This window comes from Ursus americanus, chromosome 2, assembly GCF_024610735.1.
Source record: "Ursus americanus isolate L20-20 chromosome 2, mUrsAme1.1.p, whole genome shotgun sequence".
In the NCBI taxonomy this organism is placed as follows: domain Eukaryota; kingdom Metazoa; phylum Chordata; class Mammalia; order Carnivora; family Ursidae; genus Ursus; species Ursus americanus.
In genome coordinates this window covers 44,376,622-44,395,290 of record NC_142128.1, presented here as the reverse complement: position 1 = coordinate 44,395,290, position 18,669 = coordinate 44,376,622, and the positions used below count along the sequence as shown (strand labels likewise).

General features: G+C 55.8%; 2 protein-coding genes and 1 long non-coding RNA gene across 7 annotated transcripts in view; 1 reads left to right on the top strand and 2 right to left on the bottom strand.

Moving 5' to 3' along the window:
- Nucleotides 1-8,087: 8,087 nt before the first annotated feature.
- Nucleotides 8,088-9,651, bottom strand: ACKR1 (atypical chemokine receptor 1 (Duffy blood group)). Its single transcript, XM_045784330.2, has 2 exons — nucleotides 9,535-9,651; nucleotides 8,088-9,109 (listed from the first exon to the last, which is right to left on the bottom strand). Exons 1-2 carry the CDS (start codon nucleotides 9,556-9,558, stop codon nucleotides 8,138-8,140), a joined length of 996 nt encoding a protein of 331 aa, XP_045640286.1. The 5' UTR covers nucleotides 9,559-9,651; the 3' UTR covers nucleotides 8,088-8,137.
- A 2,641-nt stretch (nucleotides 9,652-12,292) lies between these two features.
- Nucleotides 12,293-18,669, bottom strand: part of CADM3 (cell adhesion molecule 3) — a 29,314-nt gene continuing 22,937 nt past the window's right edge. For 4 of the 5 annotated variants that reach the window (XM_045784324.2, XM_045784327.2, XM_045784328.2 and 1 more), the window contains 4 exons: nucleotides 17,994-18,084; nucleotides 17,406-17,575; nucleotides 14,771-14,896; nucleotides 12,293-13,353 (listed from right to left, as the gene is read on the bottom strand). In XM_045784324.2, coding sequence (XP_045640280.1) covers nucleotides 13,235-13,353; nucleotides 14,771-14,896; nucleotides 17,406-17,575; nucleotides 17,994-18,084 — 506 coding nt within the window. In that variant the 3' untranslated portion in view covers nucleotides 12,293-13,234. Of the gene's footprint in view, nucleotides 13,354-14,770; nucleotides 14,897-15,897; nucleotides 15,954-17,405; nucleotides 17,576-17,993; nucleotides 18,085-18,669 lie in introns of all 5 variants that reach the window. The other variant, XM_045784326.2, reaches the window with a different exon arrangement.
- LOC123783546 (uncharacterized) lies at nucleotides 14,730-15,985 on the top strand. Its single transcript, XR_006777235.2, has 2 exons — nucleotides 14,730-14,861; nucleotides 15,271-15,985. It is a non-coding gene; the product is annotated as an uncharacterized LOC123783546 (long non-coding RNA).

Sequence of the window (18,669 nt, the reverse complement as noted above, 5' to 3'; positions counted from 1 at the left end):
GATCGCTTCCTTGGAGCTTCTTGTTAAGTCGTCTCAGGCCCATTGTGTTAGCCTTCTGGTCCCAGGGCCAAGTGGAGACACAGGAAGGGAGGAGGACACGTAACACACAGCATTCCAGCTCCTTCTGGTGGACTTCTGCCTTTGCAGGGGTTTACGAGCAGGTGGAGTGAACGGCCCAGAAGGCAATGGACGCTTTCCCAGTTGCCTGGCCAGCAGACTCTTTCTTAATACTAATTGTGGTGTATTTCCTCTGAGCTGTAACTCATTGTACACCTTCCACATCTGTCAGTTCATTTAATCTTCAGGTCAGATCTGTGAGCTACGCAGGACTGGCATCATTACCTGCTTTTTCTCAAGTGGGAAAACTGAAGTCCAGAGAGCTAAGCGCCAGAGCTCAGAACACCTCGACCCAGCTGTCCCATCTCCACCCAGTGCTCTGTCCAAACACCCCGTCCTTACACACTTTCCCAGGGAACAGAGATGACCTGGGAATCCCTGGCAGGTGGCTGGGCATTCTTCGGAGCTGTCTACTCTGGTTAGTGGGAGGTATCTAAATTAAGATCATCCGAGGCTTGGCAACAAGGGCCGGGCGGGGAGTAACTGGTAAGCGGTGCCCTGTTCTACCACCTCTATTACTTAACGCTAATTCCAGTGAAGAGCTTCCTAAAATACGTATTTCGGCTTCTCTGCTTTCCTTCCATAGTGCCCCTTCGTCCTCTTAGAGCCGGTATCAGCTAATAATGTCCTGCCAAACCTGGGTCTGGAGGCAAGTGGAGCTGAAGTGACCACTTCTGGCCACTAGAGGGACCCCAGGCACCAGCTACAGTTTTTTGCTGCACTTGGTGGCTGGACTGGTACCTACCTCTTGGAAAGATTCAGGTCAGGTGCGCATCTGGCTAAGCATCCCTTCATTGTTCTACAGACCAGGTTTGGAAGAGACCAAAGTATCTTAACTCTGAACCAGAGGACTTTAATTCAAGGATCCAAGAAAAGAGATTAAAATCATCACAAGTGGGACCCAGACACCAGAATCAAAGAATTATGCATTTTGGTCCAGCTCTTTCATTTAACGTATCATCACAGGGGTTTCAGAGTCTTCTGGCCCCAAATATTCTGATTCAGAATATCTTGAATTGAGTCAAGGACTATTGAAAGCCTCTCCCCAGGCGATTCTGAAGCACTGCCAATTTGGGGGAAAGCTGCCGGACTAGTCCTGGCTCTGTCCCAGTGCACGGGACATCCCTCTGCTGTGTCTGATGATTTGTTACTGTCCAGCCTCAGCTTGAGTCCTTTCTGTAACTGTGAACTCATAACTCCTATCAGATCTGTCCTCTTATTCTCTTGCAAGACACCAGTTCTGTTCTCCTGTAACAGCATTTAAAAGCATGTGCAATTTATCTGTGTGTTTAGTGTCTCGTCTCTGCCTCTCACATTTGTCTCTAAACTCCACAAGGGCAAGGCCGTCCTCAGATATGTTCACCACAGTAAAACAAGAGCACAGAGCTGTGCAGAGCTCTGTGTGTGTGTGTGCGCACATGCATGTGTGTGCCTGTGAGCGTGTGTATTTTTTATAGTAACAAGAATGCCACAGCCCATCCCTGTCATCTGTAATCCAATTGTGGAAAGACTTTCTTAACATTCAGCTAAAATCAATCTGTTACTTCTCCCCCATCCAGTGTCCCTAGTTCCAAAGCTAGAGTGGGCTTCCTTCTAATGCTCCCTTCACAGGACAGCCATTCAGTGACATGAAGATAGCTGTGTGTTTTCTACATTTTCCAGAATTGGGGTCCCACCCGCCTCCCCTGCTCCTTCAGCCCCTCCGTCGGGGGGGGGGGCTGTCATTTCGGCCACTCCCCTTTAAAGAGCTCTGATTTGTGAGTGTGGTTCCCAGAGCTGAGCCCTGGGTTCCCAGGCTGGCCGGCGCAGGGCAGGAAGGAGTGGTGGAGCGCCCTGCCTTGGCTCTTACTGCAGCCTGAGTCCGCATTCCCTTTTTGGCAGCCACACACGCTACTGAATCATCTTTAGCCTGTGGCCAAGTGAAACCTCTAAGTTGTTGTTGTTGTTGTTTTAATAAGAACTTCTGTCGAGCCAGGTCTCTTCCATCTTGTTTTGTGCAACTGATTTTTTAAAACACAGGTTTTGCCTTAATTTCTATTAAATTGTATTTAATTTCTGCGATTTTTGCTATCCCAGTGGCCTTCCCTCCAACTCTCTGCTTCCAGAGATTTCCGTGGATTGCTCTCTGTCAGTCAACCAAGAATGTGGTGGGCGTAGCACCATCCTGGAGATTGAAGGAGTGGCCCTAGAGGAGAAACACGGGCTTGAGACAGTCCGCTTCTTCCTCACCTCTTCCTCGGGTCACAGACAGAAAGGGGCCAACTGATTTTTAAAGCACTTTCTTCCCCGAAGCTCCACACCCTTTCCCTCTCCTCTGGGTAACTGCCCTCATTGTACTGACTTTCAGAATCCACCACACCCTCCTTGGAAGAGTGTGGAGGGAAAACACCCTCTGTTCTCCTATCTTCTCTGCATCTATACATGGAGAACGTTCCTGGCCACCACAGGGAGGCAGGACCACAGGCTGATGAAGGGCTTTGTGATTTGCTAAGGGTCTTTGGGTGGGAAATAGAAGCCTGGACTGAGCCACCAAGGTGACCAAGGACCTTGTGGGGTTTCCGTATGTCCTGGGACCCAAACACGTGTAAGATTATTAAGGAGAGACCTGGGAAGTCCTGAGAACCTAGAAAGGAAAGGGACAGGAAGGGACCAGATGGGTCCAGGGAGATGCTGATATCTAGAATTGTGTCTGAGTCATTTCTGTGTCTTCCGGAACCTCTCCCAGTGTCCCGACCTTAGGAGGCACTCAATACATCTTTTAAATGAAATGAGTTACACATCCCTAAGTGCCTTAAAGGGTTAACCTGACCAAGTGCCCAGCATTGCAGAGAGAATGAATTGCCTCAGTGGGTGGGGGTGGGCTCCAGAAGGTTAGAGAAGGAGCCAGAACTCAGAGGTCTGGAAGGGGTGGTGGAATGGGCAGTGGGGGGACTGAGCTGAGCTGGAGCAGAAGCTGGGGAGAAGGAAGGATTAGAAACAAGCCGCAGGGAGGCCAAACGTCTCTCAGGTCCATGAAGAGTGTGGCCTCCCTCCCTGACTGTGATCAAATCTGAGGAGGTGGCTGGACTCCAAATTTGATTCCGAGCCAGCAGAAGACTGTCTCCTTGAACTCGGGGCGTCCCTGGGGACTCACTTTTCCTCAAGTAGAGATGAAGGATGACAGGCCTTCCGTCTCTCCCCCGCTGCCCAGAGCTGTACCGTCCCAAGGCAAAGCAAGCATCACTCCCCCCAAACTCCTCCAACCTGTGGCTCGGGGACTATGGCTGCTGGCCGAGAGTTGACACAAAAAGCAGGTTCCCAGGCCAGAAATCTTTTATTTTTTTTCTTCCGAGACGTTATTTAAATTTAAGTTAGCACAGAGAGCAGTACTGGCTTCAGGAGTGGAATTCAGTGATTCATTACTACTACAACACGGAGTACTCATCACAGCAAGTGCCCTCCTCAATGCCCCTCCCCCACTTAACCCATCCCCCACCTCCCTCCACCCAGGCCAGAAATCTTGTGCCAACGGTCCTCCAGTCTCTTCAGCCCCCAAATGATTGAATGGCTGGGAGAGATGCCCTGGAGGACGTCAGGAGGAGGAGCTCTGGGCCCTGACATTTGTTCTGGGGAATTCCATGTTTACTTGTTCCTCTTTTCCAAGGGCCTGTAAACCCTCCAGATTGGGGCACCACACTTTATTCATAGGAAATTAATTAATTCACATATTTAGCACCTACTTCCTGAGCTCTGACTATGTTCCAGTCACAACAGAGAAAAAGCTCCTGCGTTCTTGACACTTGCTCTGTTGTGGTGGGGGGAGGGGCAGATGAGCAGGAAACTGGTCAGCGAACCAAAGAAGAAACGAGACAATTTCTGTGTACGAGACACACCACACTGGAAACATCCCAGGTGAATTGGCGGGGAATAGCTGGGTGCATGGGGTGGCCAGGGCTCCATCTCATTGGATGTCAGGAAATGTGAGTCTTGGAAGAGGTTATATTTGCATTGAGACCTTGAGGATGAGAAGGAGCCAGTCATGGAAAATGGATAGGGAAGAGTGTTCCAGGCAGAAGAGATGTCAAGTGCAAAGCCCAGAGTAGAAACCGGATTTGCCCATTCAAAGAACAGAAAGTTCTTTAGGTCCCTGGGCCTCAAACTTCCTGAGCAAGGAGGAGACAAAGCCACTGTCTGATCACGGAAATTCCTGTGTTGAGTTTAACTCCAAGGGCAGTGGGGAAGAACTTGATGCCAAATTGTGGGTGTGATATTCTGTTTTCCTAAAGAGAGATTGCATAACTTTCACTGGATTTTCCAAGAGACCTAGGATTCCCCCTTCCCCAGGCATTAGTAACACCCGCCTTCGAGGAGAAGAGCAAGCTCAGGTCCTTCAGAAAGAGACAGTTTGGGGCGCCTGGGTGGCTCAGTCCTTAAGCGTCTACCTTCGGCTCAGGGCGTGATCCCGGCGTTCTGGGATCCAGCCCCACATTGGGCTCTCTGCTCCGCTGGGAGCCTGCTTCTTCCTCTCCCACTCCCCCTGCTTGTGTTCCCTCTCGCTGGCTGTCTCTCTCTGTGTCAAATAAATAAATAAAATCTTTAAAAAAAGAAAAAAAAGAGACAGTTTGCAGCCGTAGACAGTGTATTATTCTTCCAGGATACAGGGAACGACTCAGGACAAAAGTTCAGACCATAAGCCTTGAGGAGGACAAGGCTGGGACTTGGAACATTATCTGGGAATCTTAGGGAGTAGGCAACTTTAAGTGCCCCCAAAAGGTGGTACAAAGGCCACGTCTCTCTAGACGTGGCACTGTTGGGGCAAGTGGGGTTCTCCTGCCGGAAACCTGGTCCCCAAACACCTGGATGGTGAATTAGACACATTTGAGAAATTGCAAGGACTTCTTCCTCTCGTTTATACAACTGTGTCTGAAAGATTTCCTAAATCTAAGTGTGACATAAGGATGGCTGAAATCCCCTACAGCTGCCCCCCAATTCCCCTAAACCAGTTTTTCAAGGGGCTCTCTGGAGATCCTGCACCAGGTAGTCGAGGGAGAAATGAAAGCTGACGCCCACTTTTGCTGAACTCATTTCTCAGCTGGCCCCGCCCCCTGCGTGCCCCACATCCCTCCTGCCCAAATCACCCAGAAGATGTGCGGATTCGATTTGGAAGGACTTGGGCTTGTTAATTAACCTAAACGGTCACATTCGTCTGCAAGGTGCATTATTGTTAATTAAAGCTGCGATTCTCCTTGTGCCCAGACGGCGGGCTGCTGTTGTCAGAATAATTAGATAGCATACGATGGTTTTCATGCAAATCCCTGGCAATTAGAGCTGGCGATGAATTGGGTTTGAAATCCCAGTGAAGTTTTCAATCAGAATTCCTCAGAGGGCTGCCTTTGGGGGAAGGTGATGATGGGGCTGTGGGGTTCGGACATGGGGGTGGGAAAAAGGGTGTGAGGACAGGTATCTGTTTCCTTCAGCCTCTGGGAGGGGCCCCAGTCTGGAATAAATGAACTGTGGGAGTCACTGTGATCTTCGGTCTTCCCCCAAGAAGTAAGTCTCCCTCCGGAAGCAGTGGGGAAGGACCCTCCCCAGGGCATGGGGAGCTCCTGGCACTGATTACTGCTCTCATCTTTCCGAGAGGATTGTTCCTCTAGCCAGGAGGCCCACTAACTCAGACACAGCGAACGTCCCTGCCAATCCTAAGATGAAATTCAGAAGGGTTCTAAGGAAACAGGAGCTGGGTTCCTGGGGGGTGGCTGAAACGACGCCAGGTTCAGACGAGTTTGGGGGAGGCTGGTGGCATGCGGTGGGTGGGTTAGATGGGCCTGGGGTGGGAGGGCCCAGGAAAGCCTTGAAGAAGCATCCGAGGTCAGGATGAGGCTCACAGAAGAAGCATCCCAGTGCAGTCAACACTGCAGGGAAGGGCGGGGTGGGGGGAAGGACTGGAGCAAAGTGGCAGGGCAGGGGTGGGATGGGCAGGAGATAAGTGTGGAGAGGCAGCTCCAACCTCCTGGACCTCTTATCAGCCACGGGCTTCTGCTTCAGCCTTGGCTTGGTGAGACATGTGATAGAGGGCTCTCTGGGCTTCTCTCCAGCGAGACCCTGCAGGAGCCCTTTGTGTCTAGGGCCCTGGCCGCGCGGGGGGGGGGGGGGTCTGCAGTACAGCCTCCCAGACATCAGGTTGACCCTGGAGGTTTCAGAACGGAAAGCACCCTCCGCTGCCCCTCGACTAGGTCAGCCTTGCAAGCGGCGCCCCGAGAGGGGGTCCGGGAACGTCAGGTAGGAGGGAGAGGGGGCGGGGCTGGCGGGTTCCGAGGAGGAGTCTCCGAAAAGGGGCTGAGAGAGAATCCCTGTGCCGCCTTCGCGAACTGTGGTGGGAGGCCTTAGCATAACTGAGGTTTGTAAATTCTCTGTTTTTTCTTCCTTTTCACTTCTCTCTGTCTCCATCGGCCCTAAATCCCGCCTTTCAATTTGGGATGAGCCAATCGGCCGCGGCCCTGGTGGTTGCTAAGAGACGGGAGGTGGGGGATTTGAGGCTTTGTCACGCACCTACCCAGGAAAATTGCCGAGCCTCTCCGCCAGCCGCCTGCCAGGATGTTCTAGCTTGCGCCCGCTCCTGTCCTGCACTCTCCTAGTTATCTCCAAGCCCGGAGAGTCCGGCAGAGACGGTGTAGGGGAAAGCCAGGTTAGAGCACATCTTTACAAAACGGAAAGGCTGTGTCGGGATTCCAACAGATGGACGGTACCCTTCAAGTTTCCCCAGCTTCCCACTGGGCTGGAGGGAGAAGCTCGGTTTCGGGTGTGCGGCATCCCGGGTAGAGGCTAAGTTTGTTGGTGGCAGTAGAAGTTGTTTCCCTTACAGAGAGGGCGTATCCCCTGTCCTTCCAACCACTACCCAAACTTGGAGAAAATCCTCCGGGACCAGGACTACGCAGCCAGAGCGTCGGGGGGTGTGGGGGGCGGAGGCGCCCAGGGCATGGGGCTGTGCTATGAAAGGTGGAAGGAAAGACTCGTTGGGGGAGAAAGGTTTATTACAGGAGCTGGGGTTCAAAGGGGAAGTTTGGGGGATTCTAAGCAGAAGATGAGCCAGATCAGACCCCTGCCCTTGAAGTGCCTCAACCTTCTCCAATCTTGATTTTTAGCTCCCTGCACGCATCCCACACAGACACACAGAGAAGACTCGGCACAGAAGCCAGGGGAAAGAAAACTCATCTGGGTAAGGAGTGAGTCATTAATCCCGATTCCACATTCTGAAAACAAGGATGGAGAGTGGAGCAAAGCGGAGGGAGGCTCTGACAGACAGCGGAGCCCGCACACAGGTGTGTGTGCGGCCGCACGTGGACCGGTGGCATTACAGTCATGCACCCAGCATGCACGTAGGTTCCGACAGATGGAGACAGATGCACACACACACACACACACACACACACACGTGCACACTCAAACATACACGGGGATTAGGGTCCTGCTGAGACATGAACCTCGGGAACATGACTCCTGGGAAGTGGCTTCTGGAATTATCTTGATATGTTTCCTGGACTAGATGAGGCCCCCCGGGATGCTTCTCTCCCTGATCTCTGAGCAAGGTCAACAGGTGTCAGCGAGATAGAAGGCAGAGAGGAAGGCTGGACAAGTCAGACGGGGCAGGGGCCGTGCTCTGGGCTCTTCTGTCTTCTGTTTTTCTCTCTCTGGTTTCTATTTCTGTTTCATTTGCTTTCCGGAGCACTTGCTCTTCCTCCTTCATTTCTTCCAGTTTTTCAGCCATCCTGCTCCCCTCTACTCTGGCATCTCTTGTCCTCCCCTTTGAGACAGCAGTGACCCCACACCTCTAGAGACCATCTGTGCACCCTGAGGAAGTTTGTACATCATTCGCTCTTTCCCCAGGCCGGCTAGAGAAACAGAGGCCAGCAGGAAAGTCTGGCATGAAACGCCTCTCTCTCCATTCTCCTTCCTTTCCTCTCTGTCCCTGGATAAAATAAGAAACCTCCGGCTTCATAAAAGCAGCATAGACTTTAATTCAGGTGGACAGGTGGTAAGGGAGCTAGGACTTGCCTCCCTGGGTGTCCAGAGGAGCAGGCCGTGTGAGCGGGAGGGGCAGGGCGGGCGGGGAGCTGCGCGCAGTCTGGTGGTAGGACAGGGCCAGGAGCAGGGGTGCGGCCACGCAGTGCAGAATGGCCACAGCCTCTGCCAGGTGCTGCAGCAAGTCCAGGGCCTGCTGGGCCAGACACGTCGACAGGACCAAGGCCTTGGACCGCACGAGAAAGTCCAAGCCCACAGCCACCCCATGAAGCCACCAGAACACAAACCAGGCCCACAGGACGTTGACCCAGGGACACGGCCCCCTGCCCAGTATTTTCGTCAGTGCCTTGGCTCCTAACAAAGCGAGGGGCAACATGGTGAAGACGGCGAAACAGGCCGCAGCGTGCGAGAGCTGCAGAAACCAGTGGCTCCTGCTGAACATCAGGGAGCAGAAGCCCAGGGAAGTGTCGCTGGCCAGGGTGACCGGCAGCCCCAGGAGGATAGCCATTCCCCAGAGTCCCACTCCCAGCCGCAGGGTGATGTCAGGGACCTGCCCTCTGCCCATTTTGGGGCCCAGGCAGGCGTGGCACCCTATCAGCAGAGCCTGCGCGAAGGCTGAGCCATACCAGAGCATGTGGGCCAGGTGGCACAGAGCTGCGCCCTGGACGCCACGCAGCCCTGGCGCCAGCACGGGCACCGCGATGCTGAAGAGGGCGCTGCCCACGGCCAGTTGTACTAGCAGAGGCCGTTCGGGGCACACCCGCCAGTGGAAGAGAGGTCTGAGGAGCGCGAAGAGGACCGCGCCACCGGCGAGGATGCCCAGGACGCTGGTGAGGATGAAGAAGGGCAGTGAGGACTCGTCCAGCAGGCTGCAGGAGTGGCAGGGCGCGGCCGCCTCCACATTGCTGTAGTTATAGTTCAGGTCATAGGAATCATTAAACTCGTCCCAGATATCGTCTCCAAAGGTGAACTTAGTAGAGTCCCCCTCCGCCACCTGGAGGACAGTCCCAGAGCGGACAATCACATCATTTGTTTACCCCACTGAAGAGTCCCTGGGAATGACGGGGGCAGGAAGGGGAGTCAGAGGGAGGCTAGCCTGGAGGAGTGGATGCAGTGGGGACCATGGGACAGGATGGCACAGGGAGCCTCGGAGCCTGGGCGGAAGAGCAGGGAAGGGGACCGGACAGGCTGCGAGAGCCGGACAAGGTCAGGGCCAGGGCGCCAGCGACCTGGACGGATGGGGAACGAAGGAGACCAGAGTAAGAAGGAGAAAAAGGGAAACAGAGGGAAGGGAAAGAGGTGAGGGGAGAAGGAAAGAGGTGCAAAGGCCCCAGGACAGACAGGAAGAGGTGGTGGGGCAAAGAGATGGGGGACTGTGGGCAGAGAGATGGGGGACAGTGGGCCTGGCCCCACACTCACCTGGTGTTGCAGACAGTTCCCCATGGCGCTGCTGGGCTGGGGACAGGCAGAGACAAGGGCTGGGAACGTCCCGTGGGTGGCTGCGGCTCCCAGATAAGTGCCAGGGGCTAATGAAGGCCCTCAGTTCTGGGCAGGGCCATGGGATAGGCAGCGGGGGGGAGCCGGGCATTCAGGAAGCCTTCACCCCACGCCCATGGCCTGCCTAAGCCGCAGGCCCAGAAGGGGCACTAGCCTGGGGCTTCCTGTTTTGAGGTTGGATTCCACTGGTGGGGACCTGCACTTGGGAAAGGAAAAAGGCGGCCAGCAGATAGTGGGTATTTTCCCGAAGGTGGAAAGGGGGGCTGAGAAGCCAGGGGGGTTTCCAGCAAGGACGGAGTCTTCAAGCACCAGGAAGGAACAGGGGCCAGGGGTGACTTGTGAGACAGAGATAAGAGACCTGCTGGGAAGGCGGAGGGAAGGGGAGTCGATGACTCTCACTGAGTCTCCACCCCCTTGAATTGGATCCAAGGAAAGATAGCTCCAGGGCGACATTTGTGGGAGGGGGTGTGAGTAGCGCCTGGGGTTGGACCCTACACTGCTGACAGCCCCAGGGCTGTGTGTGCCCCAGTCGTGTGTGTGGCTGTGTGTTGGATGTCACATGTATATATCCGAGTGCTAGGTGTTAGGCAGGTGTCTGGGTGTTTCAGTGTGAGGCCAGGAAGGGCTGGGGGGCAGCTGTCGAGGCTGCATAAGGAACCCACTTTGGGGAGCGATTGGGCGCTCGCCTAGCCACCTATGGGCGCATGAATGCATTTTCCATACCAAGCACAACACACAGTCTGACAAGTTAAAGCAGGCTCTGGGGGACAATGGGACAGCGTATTTTAAAATGGGACTGTTGTCTATGGGGTAATCTCTATTCATATTTCTGTTGGGGGACATAAAGGCTCTGGAATGGCTGCACTGGCCTGGCATCTGGCAGTATGCGCGGCTCCTTACGGGGGTGGGGTCTCCTATTTCTCTCTGGCTGGCAGAGTGAGAGCATTTACTCTGCAGACACAGGCCCCTGAGCCAACACCTCTGCTCTTCTGCAGCCCCTTTCCCTCCTCGGCCTCTGCACCATCTCTGCTGTTTCCCTGCATTTCACTCTCTTGGGTGGGGAAACAGCCGGGCCATTGGGAGGGGTGAGTCATGGAGTCTCAGGAGCTGGTTAGGTGGCACTATTTCATTTCAAGGAAGCATGGGATGTTTCAACTCTGATCTCACCAAGAAACTCTTTTGCATTTAGGTAGGGGTGCATGGAGCAGAGTAGGGAAGCCCAGACAAGAAAGGTGGGTGACCTACACAGCTTGTCCTCCCCTTTCTCCCCAGGATGCCAGCTCCAGTTTCAGGTTCAACATGAGCGGGTGTGAATGGCCCTGGGGAGGGTCTGTGCTGCAGTGGGCCTGGCGGGGTCTCTGCCTTCATTTTAACCTTCCGCAGACCGCCTGGAGATGGGCAGCGGGGAGCAGTCAGACGCCCCTCCCCAGACGCACAGGAAAGCAAGGACCCAGCCAAAGGGGGTGAACACCCTCCTCTCCTCTGGAGAGTTCTATTGTCTCATACAGGGATGCCCTTGGGAGGGGGGCATGGCAAGGCTCCAGGCGCAGGGGACACCCGCAGAACCGCCCTCACACGGATACATCCCCACTGGGGCCAGAGTAGCAAGAAGGAGGCAGCCGGACGACACGGATAATCCAGATATATTGAGGGTGGCCCCTCTGAGATTAGCACAGGAGAGTTAGAAAGATTATAAAGATACACGATCCCCTCCCTGCTCCCCTCCCCCCAACCCACAGACAGACACACACAGCACGACGGCCCCTCCCCCCCGCCCCCCGTACAAATATGGCTTCTGTGTAATATGGACAGAGTGGTTCAGCTTGAAGAGGAAAGGTCATTTTCCCAAAAGCGGGTGCTGGGAGACAGGGAGCCGACAGGCCTGGGGCCCTAGGCTGCCTTGCTGCTGTGAGGGGGGCCCTGGCTGAGGTGGGGGGTGCCTGTGGTGCCTAAGGGCCCTAACCAGCGGCTGGAAGATTCATGAGGATATTACCTGAACTGAGGGGGGTGGGCAGGCCTGCCGGATGCAGCCTGGAGGACGTGCTGGAGGGGGTGAGCGGGGCTGAGGGGCACCCTGGCTCTGAGGCTGGGCGCCGCCAGGACGGGGGTGGGGGGTGAGCAGCCTCATCTCCACGGCAACAAAGGAAGACAGAAAATCAAAAGCAGGGGTGGAGATGGGAAGGAGACAGAGGTTTCACTCCCAGCCCTTGCCACCCGGGGACAGACTATGGGGGGAAAGAAGTGACAGTGGTCCTTCCAGGGTCCGTGCCAGGGAGAGGCCTGGGGGGTGCATAGCAGAGGCTGTGGCCCTGACTCCGTGGCTCTGAGAAGGGAAGTCGAGGCAGGGTTTGAGTGCTCCGTGTTGTAGGGAGAGATGAGATGGACAAGTGAGCAAAACACATCCTGGGTCTGTTTTCCCGTGACAGGTGGGCACTGAGGGTGGCCTGGGACACACGGGGGTCGAGCCACAGCCCAGGTGAGGTACAGGGCCAGATTAGGAGCCCTCCCCGCCGGAAGCCCTCCTTTGCAAAGTGTCCCACAGCCCCCCACCCGCCCGGGCGCTCCCTCTGTCTCACACACACACGCACGTGCATCTACACACAGACACAAGCACGGACACGACAGCCACACACTCACAGAGTTCACATTACTCCCCTCGTTTGGGCAGGACACAGCTCAGTGCAGTGAAGCTCCTTTTAGTATTTTTGTTGTTACGTCTGCCTGGCTGCTGAGGGAGCGGGAAGGGGCAGGGGCACAAGATGGGAGGAGCGGTTGCCGTGCGACAGTCGGGGCTCGGGTCAGAGCCAGGGGCCGGAGCAGCGCCTCTCCCACAGCCGCTGGAGGAGCCCCCCCCCAGGGCCCAGTTTCCTTCGCCGTGGGGGGGCAAGGGCTTCCCGGCCCTCTCCGCCACCCTCCCCCTGCAGATCTCCCCCCTGCTAGCAGGGACCTGCGTCCTCCCCATGCGGAAGCCCTGGGTCCCTGCATGGCTGCCTTCCTCCTGCGGGTCACACCTCCTCCGCGGGGACCCCCACTCACCCCTTTCCCATTGTGGTGGAGGAGGGGCTACAGGGTGGCACCCGCTTCCCTGTCCGTAGCTTGAGGTGTGTGACTAGCAGAGGAAAAGCCCCCTCCAGCTTCTGCTCACCACCTCCCCGTTCCCCCAGGAGGCCAGGAAGCTGCTTGGTGCTAGAGGACGGAGGGCCGGGGAGGGCCAGGGAGGGTGCCCCCCACCAGCCCCGCTCGGCCCCTCCGTCCTTACCCCTCCGCCTCCGCTCTCCTCCTAACACTCCAGGGTTGTTGCTTTCCTCACCCAGGGCCCCTGCTCCTCCAGCCTGGAGACGGATTTGATTTGGGATTGTTATAAAAATAATAATAACCCAAACGCAGAGAAGCCACGGAAAGGGCTGAGGGCAACCCTCCCTCCCCCCCGCCCTCCTCCCTCCCCATTCCAAACCGAGTACAAAACCGCACCCAAAGCAGACATTCTGTACAGGGGGGTGGGGGGGGCTGGGGAGCAAGCGGGAGGGGCGGCCCTGGGGTCGCTCTGTACAAGTCCAGGTTGGTGATGGCCCCAGCAGTCCCCGTGGGGCCCCTGGGGGGCGCAGGAGGTGGCTGGGCGCCTCTAGATGAAATATTCCTTCTTGTCGTCCCCGCCCGACTGCCCGCCTTCTGCATTGATGATGGCCGTGTCTGCGTCTGGGGCGTCATCGGAGCCTTTGGCCTCATGTGTCAGGTAGGTTCCTGCAAAGCAGGAGAAGCTCCTCCTGTCAGTTTCAGGAGGAGTTTCTACACCTCGGAAGCCCACCCCCCACCCCTGCCCCGCCCACCACACCTGCTTCTGCAGTGTTTCTCCTGCCTAGAGCTTTCTACCTCCCCACCTGACCCAATTTGCATTTTGCTGCCAACATCCATCACCTGACCACATCTCATCAATTAATGAATGAATGCTGCCCTTAATTAGAATCTCATTTATAAAACAGGGGGAAAAAACCTTGTGTGTGCATGTGTGTATATGTGCATGTGTGTACACACACATGTATGTGTTCCTGCACACGCGTGTACACATACATGTGTATGTGTGCCTGCATACGTGTGTATACATGTGTACGTGTGTATGTGTGCATGTGAGTACCTGCATGTACAGGTGTGTGCCCATAGGGGTGTATGTGCCTATGTGTATACCTGCATATGTGTGCATGTATACGTATGTGTGCACATGAGTGTATAAGCATGTGTGCCTCTATGTATATGTGTACATGTGAGTACGTGCATGTGTGTGCCACAGGTGTGTGTCTATGCATGCACATATGTCTTCATGTGTGTATAAGTGTGTGTACATGTATGTGCATGGACATGTGTGTGCCCATAGGCGTGTACTTGCCTAAGTGTGTACCTGTGGGTATGTGTGCATGTATATGTATGTGTACACGTGAGTATGTGCGTGCATGAGCATATGTGTACCCGTGAGTATGTGCGTGCGTGAGCATATGTGTACCCGTGAGTATGTGCGTGCGTGAGCATATGTGTACACGTGAGTTCGTGATGTGTGAGCATATGTGTACACGAGTATGTGCATGCGTGAGCATCTGTGTACACGTGAGAATTGCGTGTGTGAGCATGCACACCCTAGGTGGGGACAGGGAAACTGCAGGTCAGTCATGAGCAGGTAGCTGAGATCTGGGTCAGCCCATGCATTCGGCTGCTGGCTAAAGTAGGCACAGAGGGGGAAGTCTGAGGTGTAGCAGGCATCCATACGGGAGAGGAGAGGAGAGACGGTATGGGGACAAGGGGCCAGGGGACCAAAGGACAAAGAGATAAGAAAGGAAGCCAGCGCAGGAAGAGGTGGGACGGGGGGCAGGACTCTGACAGCACGAGACCCTGCGGGCGCAGTGGCGTGGGAGCAGCCGCGGACGGAGCGGGAAGGCTCGATTTTACTTGGATGATCGCCAAGTGATCGGCCGTACCGCGGGGTTGGTGGCGCTCAGTCACTCAGTCATCACAGGGCCGGCCGCCTGTTTCCTTCCTCTCACGCTCCAAGGCGCCTGCTGAGCCCCCAGAGGCCTGTCCCGCAGCCAGCTCCTGGCCGCCTCCCTACCCACCCCCCCCCCCCCCGTCACCCCCGCCTCTGACCTTTGTGCCCCCGGCCGCCCCCTCTGACCTTTGTGCCGGATCAAGTAGTGGCCGAGGAAGATGAGCAGAATGAGCAGCAGGAAGACGATGAACGCCACGATGCCGCCGATGATGGCGTGGTAGGTGCTGGAGGACGAGGGCACCGGGCTGGGGTCTGCAGGGAGAGGACGCACTGGGTCAGGCCTGGGAAGAGCCCCCGTCCCCGAGCCTCTCTGGCCTGGCCGTGGGCAGTCTAACACAGCCCGGAGCACGGGCTCCCAGCAGCGGAGTGGAGCGGATCCTACGCCAGAGGGCATGTGCCTTGTTTCGTACCCTTCTTTCTTACATGGTGTCTGGAATGCCGTAATTACTAAAAAACTATGTATTTGTGAATAAATTGACAAATCTGCTCACACTCAAACCTTTAAATTGTGTTTCTAGCACTGAAGGTTTGGTCAAAGTGCATCGTTTTAACATCCACATTGTCTCTTGTTCTCGCTCTTGCTTTTACTTTTGGGGGTACCAGACTATTCCTTCTATCTCCCCCAGGCCCTCTTACCGCCTGTCTGTTTGCCATTCGGAGCTGGCTTCTCTACAGGGGCCCCCAACCTACTCCCCGTTGCCCGGGGACCAGACCGAGGGGGGCAGTGCAACACCGATGAAGCCGGGAATGGGGACTCTGACAGCACCTCACAGAAGGCCATGGACTGCGGCCGCTGTGTGAAGAGCAGTTCCGCGTTCCCGCCAGATCCCAGTCCTCCAGCCTGCCTCCTCCGGGAGGTCTTGGACTCCAGAGTCACGTCCCACCACCCAGAGGTTTGTGGGAAAGGCAAAGAGTTCCTTCATGGCCGCCCCCCTCCCCCACCCCAAGCTTCCTCCCATGGTGGCCAATGTCTCCGCCACCAGCTTAGAGAAGCTGCCCTCCACTGCAGCTTCTATGGGGGTAGGTCCTCAGAGCACACACCAGGCCAGGCACGCCAAGGACAGCACCGGCCTAGTCCGAGTCCCAAATATCCGAGGACACAGTGCCCAGGGCCAGGACACGGTTCGGATGTGTCCAGAATTACATTAGCTGTAGACATAACTCTCCCACCCATGGGAGTGCTGCTGTTTTCCCACAGACTCAGCTTGAGTCTTGATGCCTCACTGACTCCTTACATATTTTGTCTTTCCTACCTTATGTCTCCTCAAGCTTGACTGGGCCAGCTTTTTGGTTCCTTGACTGTCTACGCCTAATTTGAAAAGAAAACATTTATGTTCTGGTTTTTTATGCTCTGCTTGGGAGGGGGGGAGAGGATGGGCCTGGGGGCTCTGTGATATGATGGGGTGGGGTTGAGGGTGTTGAGTGGGAAGAAGCAGAGGGACGTCACTCCTGTCTTTCTCCCAGGCAGGAGGTGACACACAGTCCACATTAAAAAAAAAAAAAAAATCCTGGATAATTGTTCCAAGGCTATGGAAACAGAAACCCCTTAGAAAAACATAGCTTTTCCTGGGCCAAAATGACCTCTGGGATCATCAGTTACGGATCCCTGTCTCTGTTGAAAGTTCCTTCTATTCCTTCCAGGCTGCTGGGGTCAGGACGGCTCAGTAGCCGCCCAGAAGGAGATGCAGAACCCCCTCCTACCACCAGGGGTCAGCACTGGAGGTGGACGCGCTGAGACAGGACTGGGTGGGGGAAGGGGACCAGCAGGAGACCAACCACCAACCACAGGGGCCAAGCACTTTCTCTCCCCGCCCTGCCAGTCACCCTCAGAATGGCGGCGGGGAGATCTGGGGGCTGACACTGGTCCTTGCTGCTGGCATCCTACAGAAGCTTTGTTTGTGGTTCAGAGACAGCTCCCACGTGCTGAGGTCTGTCCCTGGAGTCAGAATCACCCCATCCACACAAACACCCCGGTCCCAAGGTCTCAGGTCTCTTATCCATGGGAGGCCCGACTGTCATCACCCCATGGACTGAATGGGCATTTCCAGTAAGGGACCCTCTGGTATTCCCCCGACAATGCATTTCCCCTATTCTCAGTTTATAAGGTTTTCAGGCAGGACCCTGCTGCCGCTGGGATCTTCAAAAATTCTGCCCACTCCCCAAATAAGGGGACCTCTGTGCCAGCCTGTCACTGCTCCTGAAGCTGGGTTTTGTGGTCACACCTTTGGGAAGAACTTCAGAGAAGCATCACTAGTGTCTCTGGAAGATACGGCATCAGAGAAAATGCCCTGTGTCTCAGTGTCCTACAAACGTATCTCTGTGCTCTGCCTGGACCCACCCTACCCTGCCCAAGGTCTGCAGAAAGGAGGTGGCGGTGGCACCACGCATCCCATACTGGTCACAGGAGCGGCAGCCCTGAGACAGCCCACTGGAAAGGGAACCCCCCCACCCTGGCCCTGGCGAGACTCCGGGCCTAGTCACACAGAACTTTAGTTGTTGCTGCCTGGGGGGGTGCAGGGGTGGGAGGACGGTGTCAGGTGCACCATCATTGCCAAACAGGCAGACGAGAGCCCACCATCCTGCTGACTGCTTCCACGTTACACATTCCAGAGTGGACCTAGAGCCCAAGTCCCAGGCCCTCCCGTGGTGAGCCCCCTTGCCCCCGAGGCACAGCAAGGGGTGCTCTCAGGAGACAGAGACACAGAGCGTGGGGTGGGCAGGGAGGGTGAGGGGCATGCGGAGGAGGGCTGGGAGGGCTCACCGTTCACGTTGAGCGTGTAGTAGGCCTTGTAGCTGCCCATGTTGCTGGTGGCCGTGCAGCCGTACGTCCCACTGTCGCTCTTGTTGAGGAAGGGGAAGATCAGGGCACTCTCCTGGGTCATCTTCAGTGGGGGCACACTGCCCTCCTTCTCCCACAGGTACTGCTGGGGGCTGCAGAGGCAGAGAAATCACACGCATTTGGGAGAGAGCAGGCCAGAGGGCTGAGGGAACAACAACAAAAAAATACCTGGGTGGAGGAAGTCAAGGATGGTTTGATACAGGCGGAAGGCGTTAAGGGGGCCACAGGCTCGAGCTGCTGAAGGGAGGGGTGACCCCTTGGGGTTTGACTTGGGGACGAGGGCGATTTCCTAACTTGTGTCTGACTGTGACTTGGTGGTTTCTTGGGGGGCCTTGGGAACAGCCAGGGAGGGCCCCCCTTCTGCTGCTTTGCAGGAGAAACAGGGGACGGATGGTGTGGAGCAGGGGCAGGGAAAGCGAGAGGCTGACAGTAGGGGGGAGATGGGGAGATTAAGGGAAGATCTCGTCTGAGGTGCGGAGGTGCGTGGGGCCAGGAAGCCGATCTTCTTACACGGGATTGCCACGCCCCTCGCAGTGCAGCAACAGCTTCTGGCCCTCGCGGGGGTGCGGGGGGTCTGGCCTGATCTTCGCCGTCGGTGTGTCTGTGGAGAAGGAAGCGGTGTCGGTACAGAACTGACCGTCCAGGAGAGGACCACGACCCCGCCATCATCCAGTTGTGCATTCCGGCTTCTACCCCCACATGTCTCAAGCTCCGGCGGGGCTGGGGACAGAGACCTCCACCCCCAACCTCTCGAGAGCAAATCCACAGTTGCTGCTGAGTGTGTGTGGGATTCGCATGGCAACCTTGTAGAGCTAGGATTTCTGAAGATCTGTCTGTGGCGGGGACCAAAGGGATGTCCTCACAGCTGGGAAAGGATTGCTGGGTCACCTGTGCCTAGCACATAAGTGGGACTTCATACACATTTTTGATGGAACCAGTGAACTTGAACTGGATCGTTTATTGAGTTCACAGTCTCTCAATCCTTTCTGCTCTGCCAGGGAGCTTGCACTGGCAGCAATGTGTGAACGCAAAGTTGCATTTTCAGCAGTCCATCCCACTGCGCAGTAAGAGCTTCTCAACAACAAGAGATGGGGGTCACATTTGGGCTGCAGGAAGGCACTGCCACAGTGTAGACGAGCTCTGTGAAGGAATAATGGCATCTGCCACAGGCGCCCAAGGGCCACTA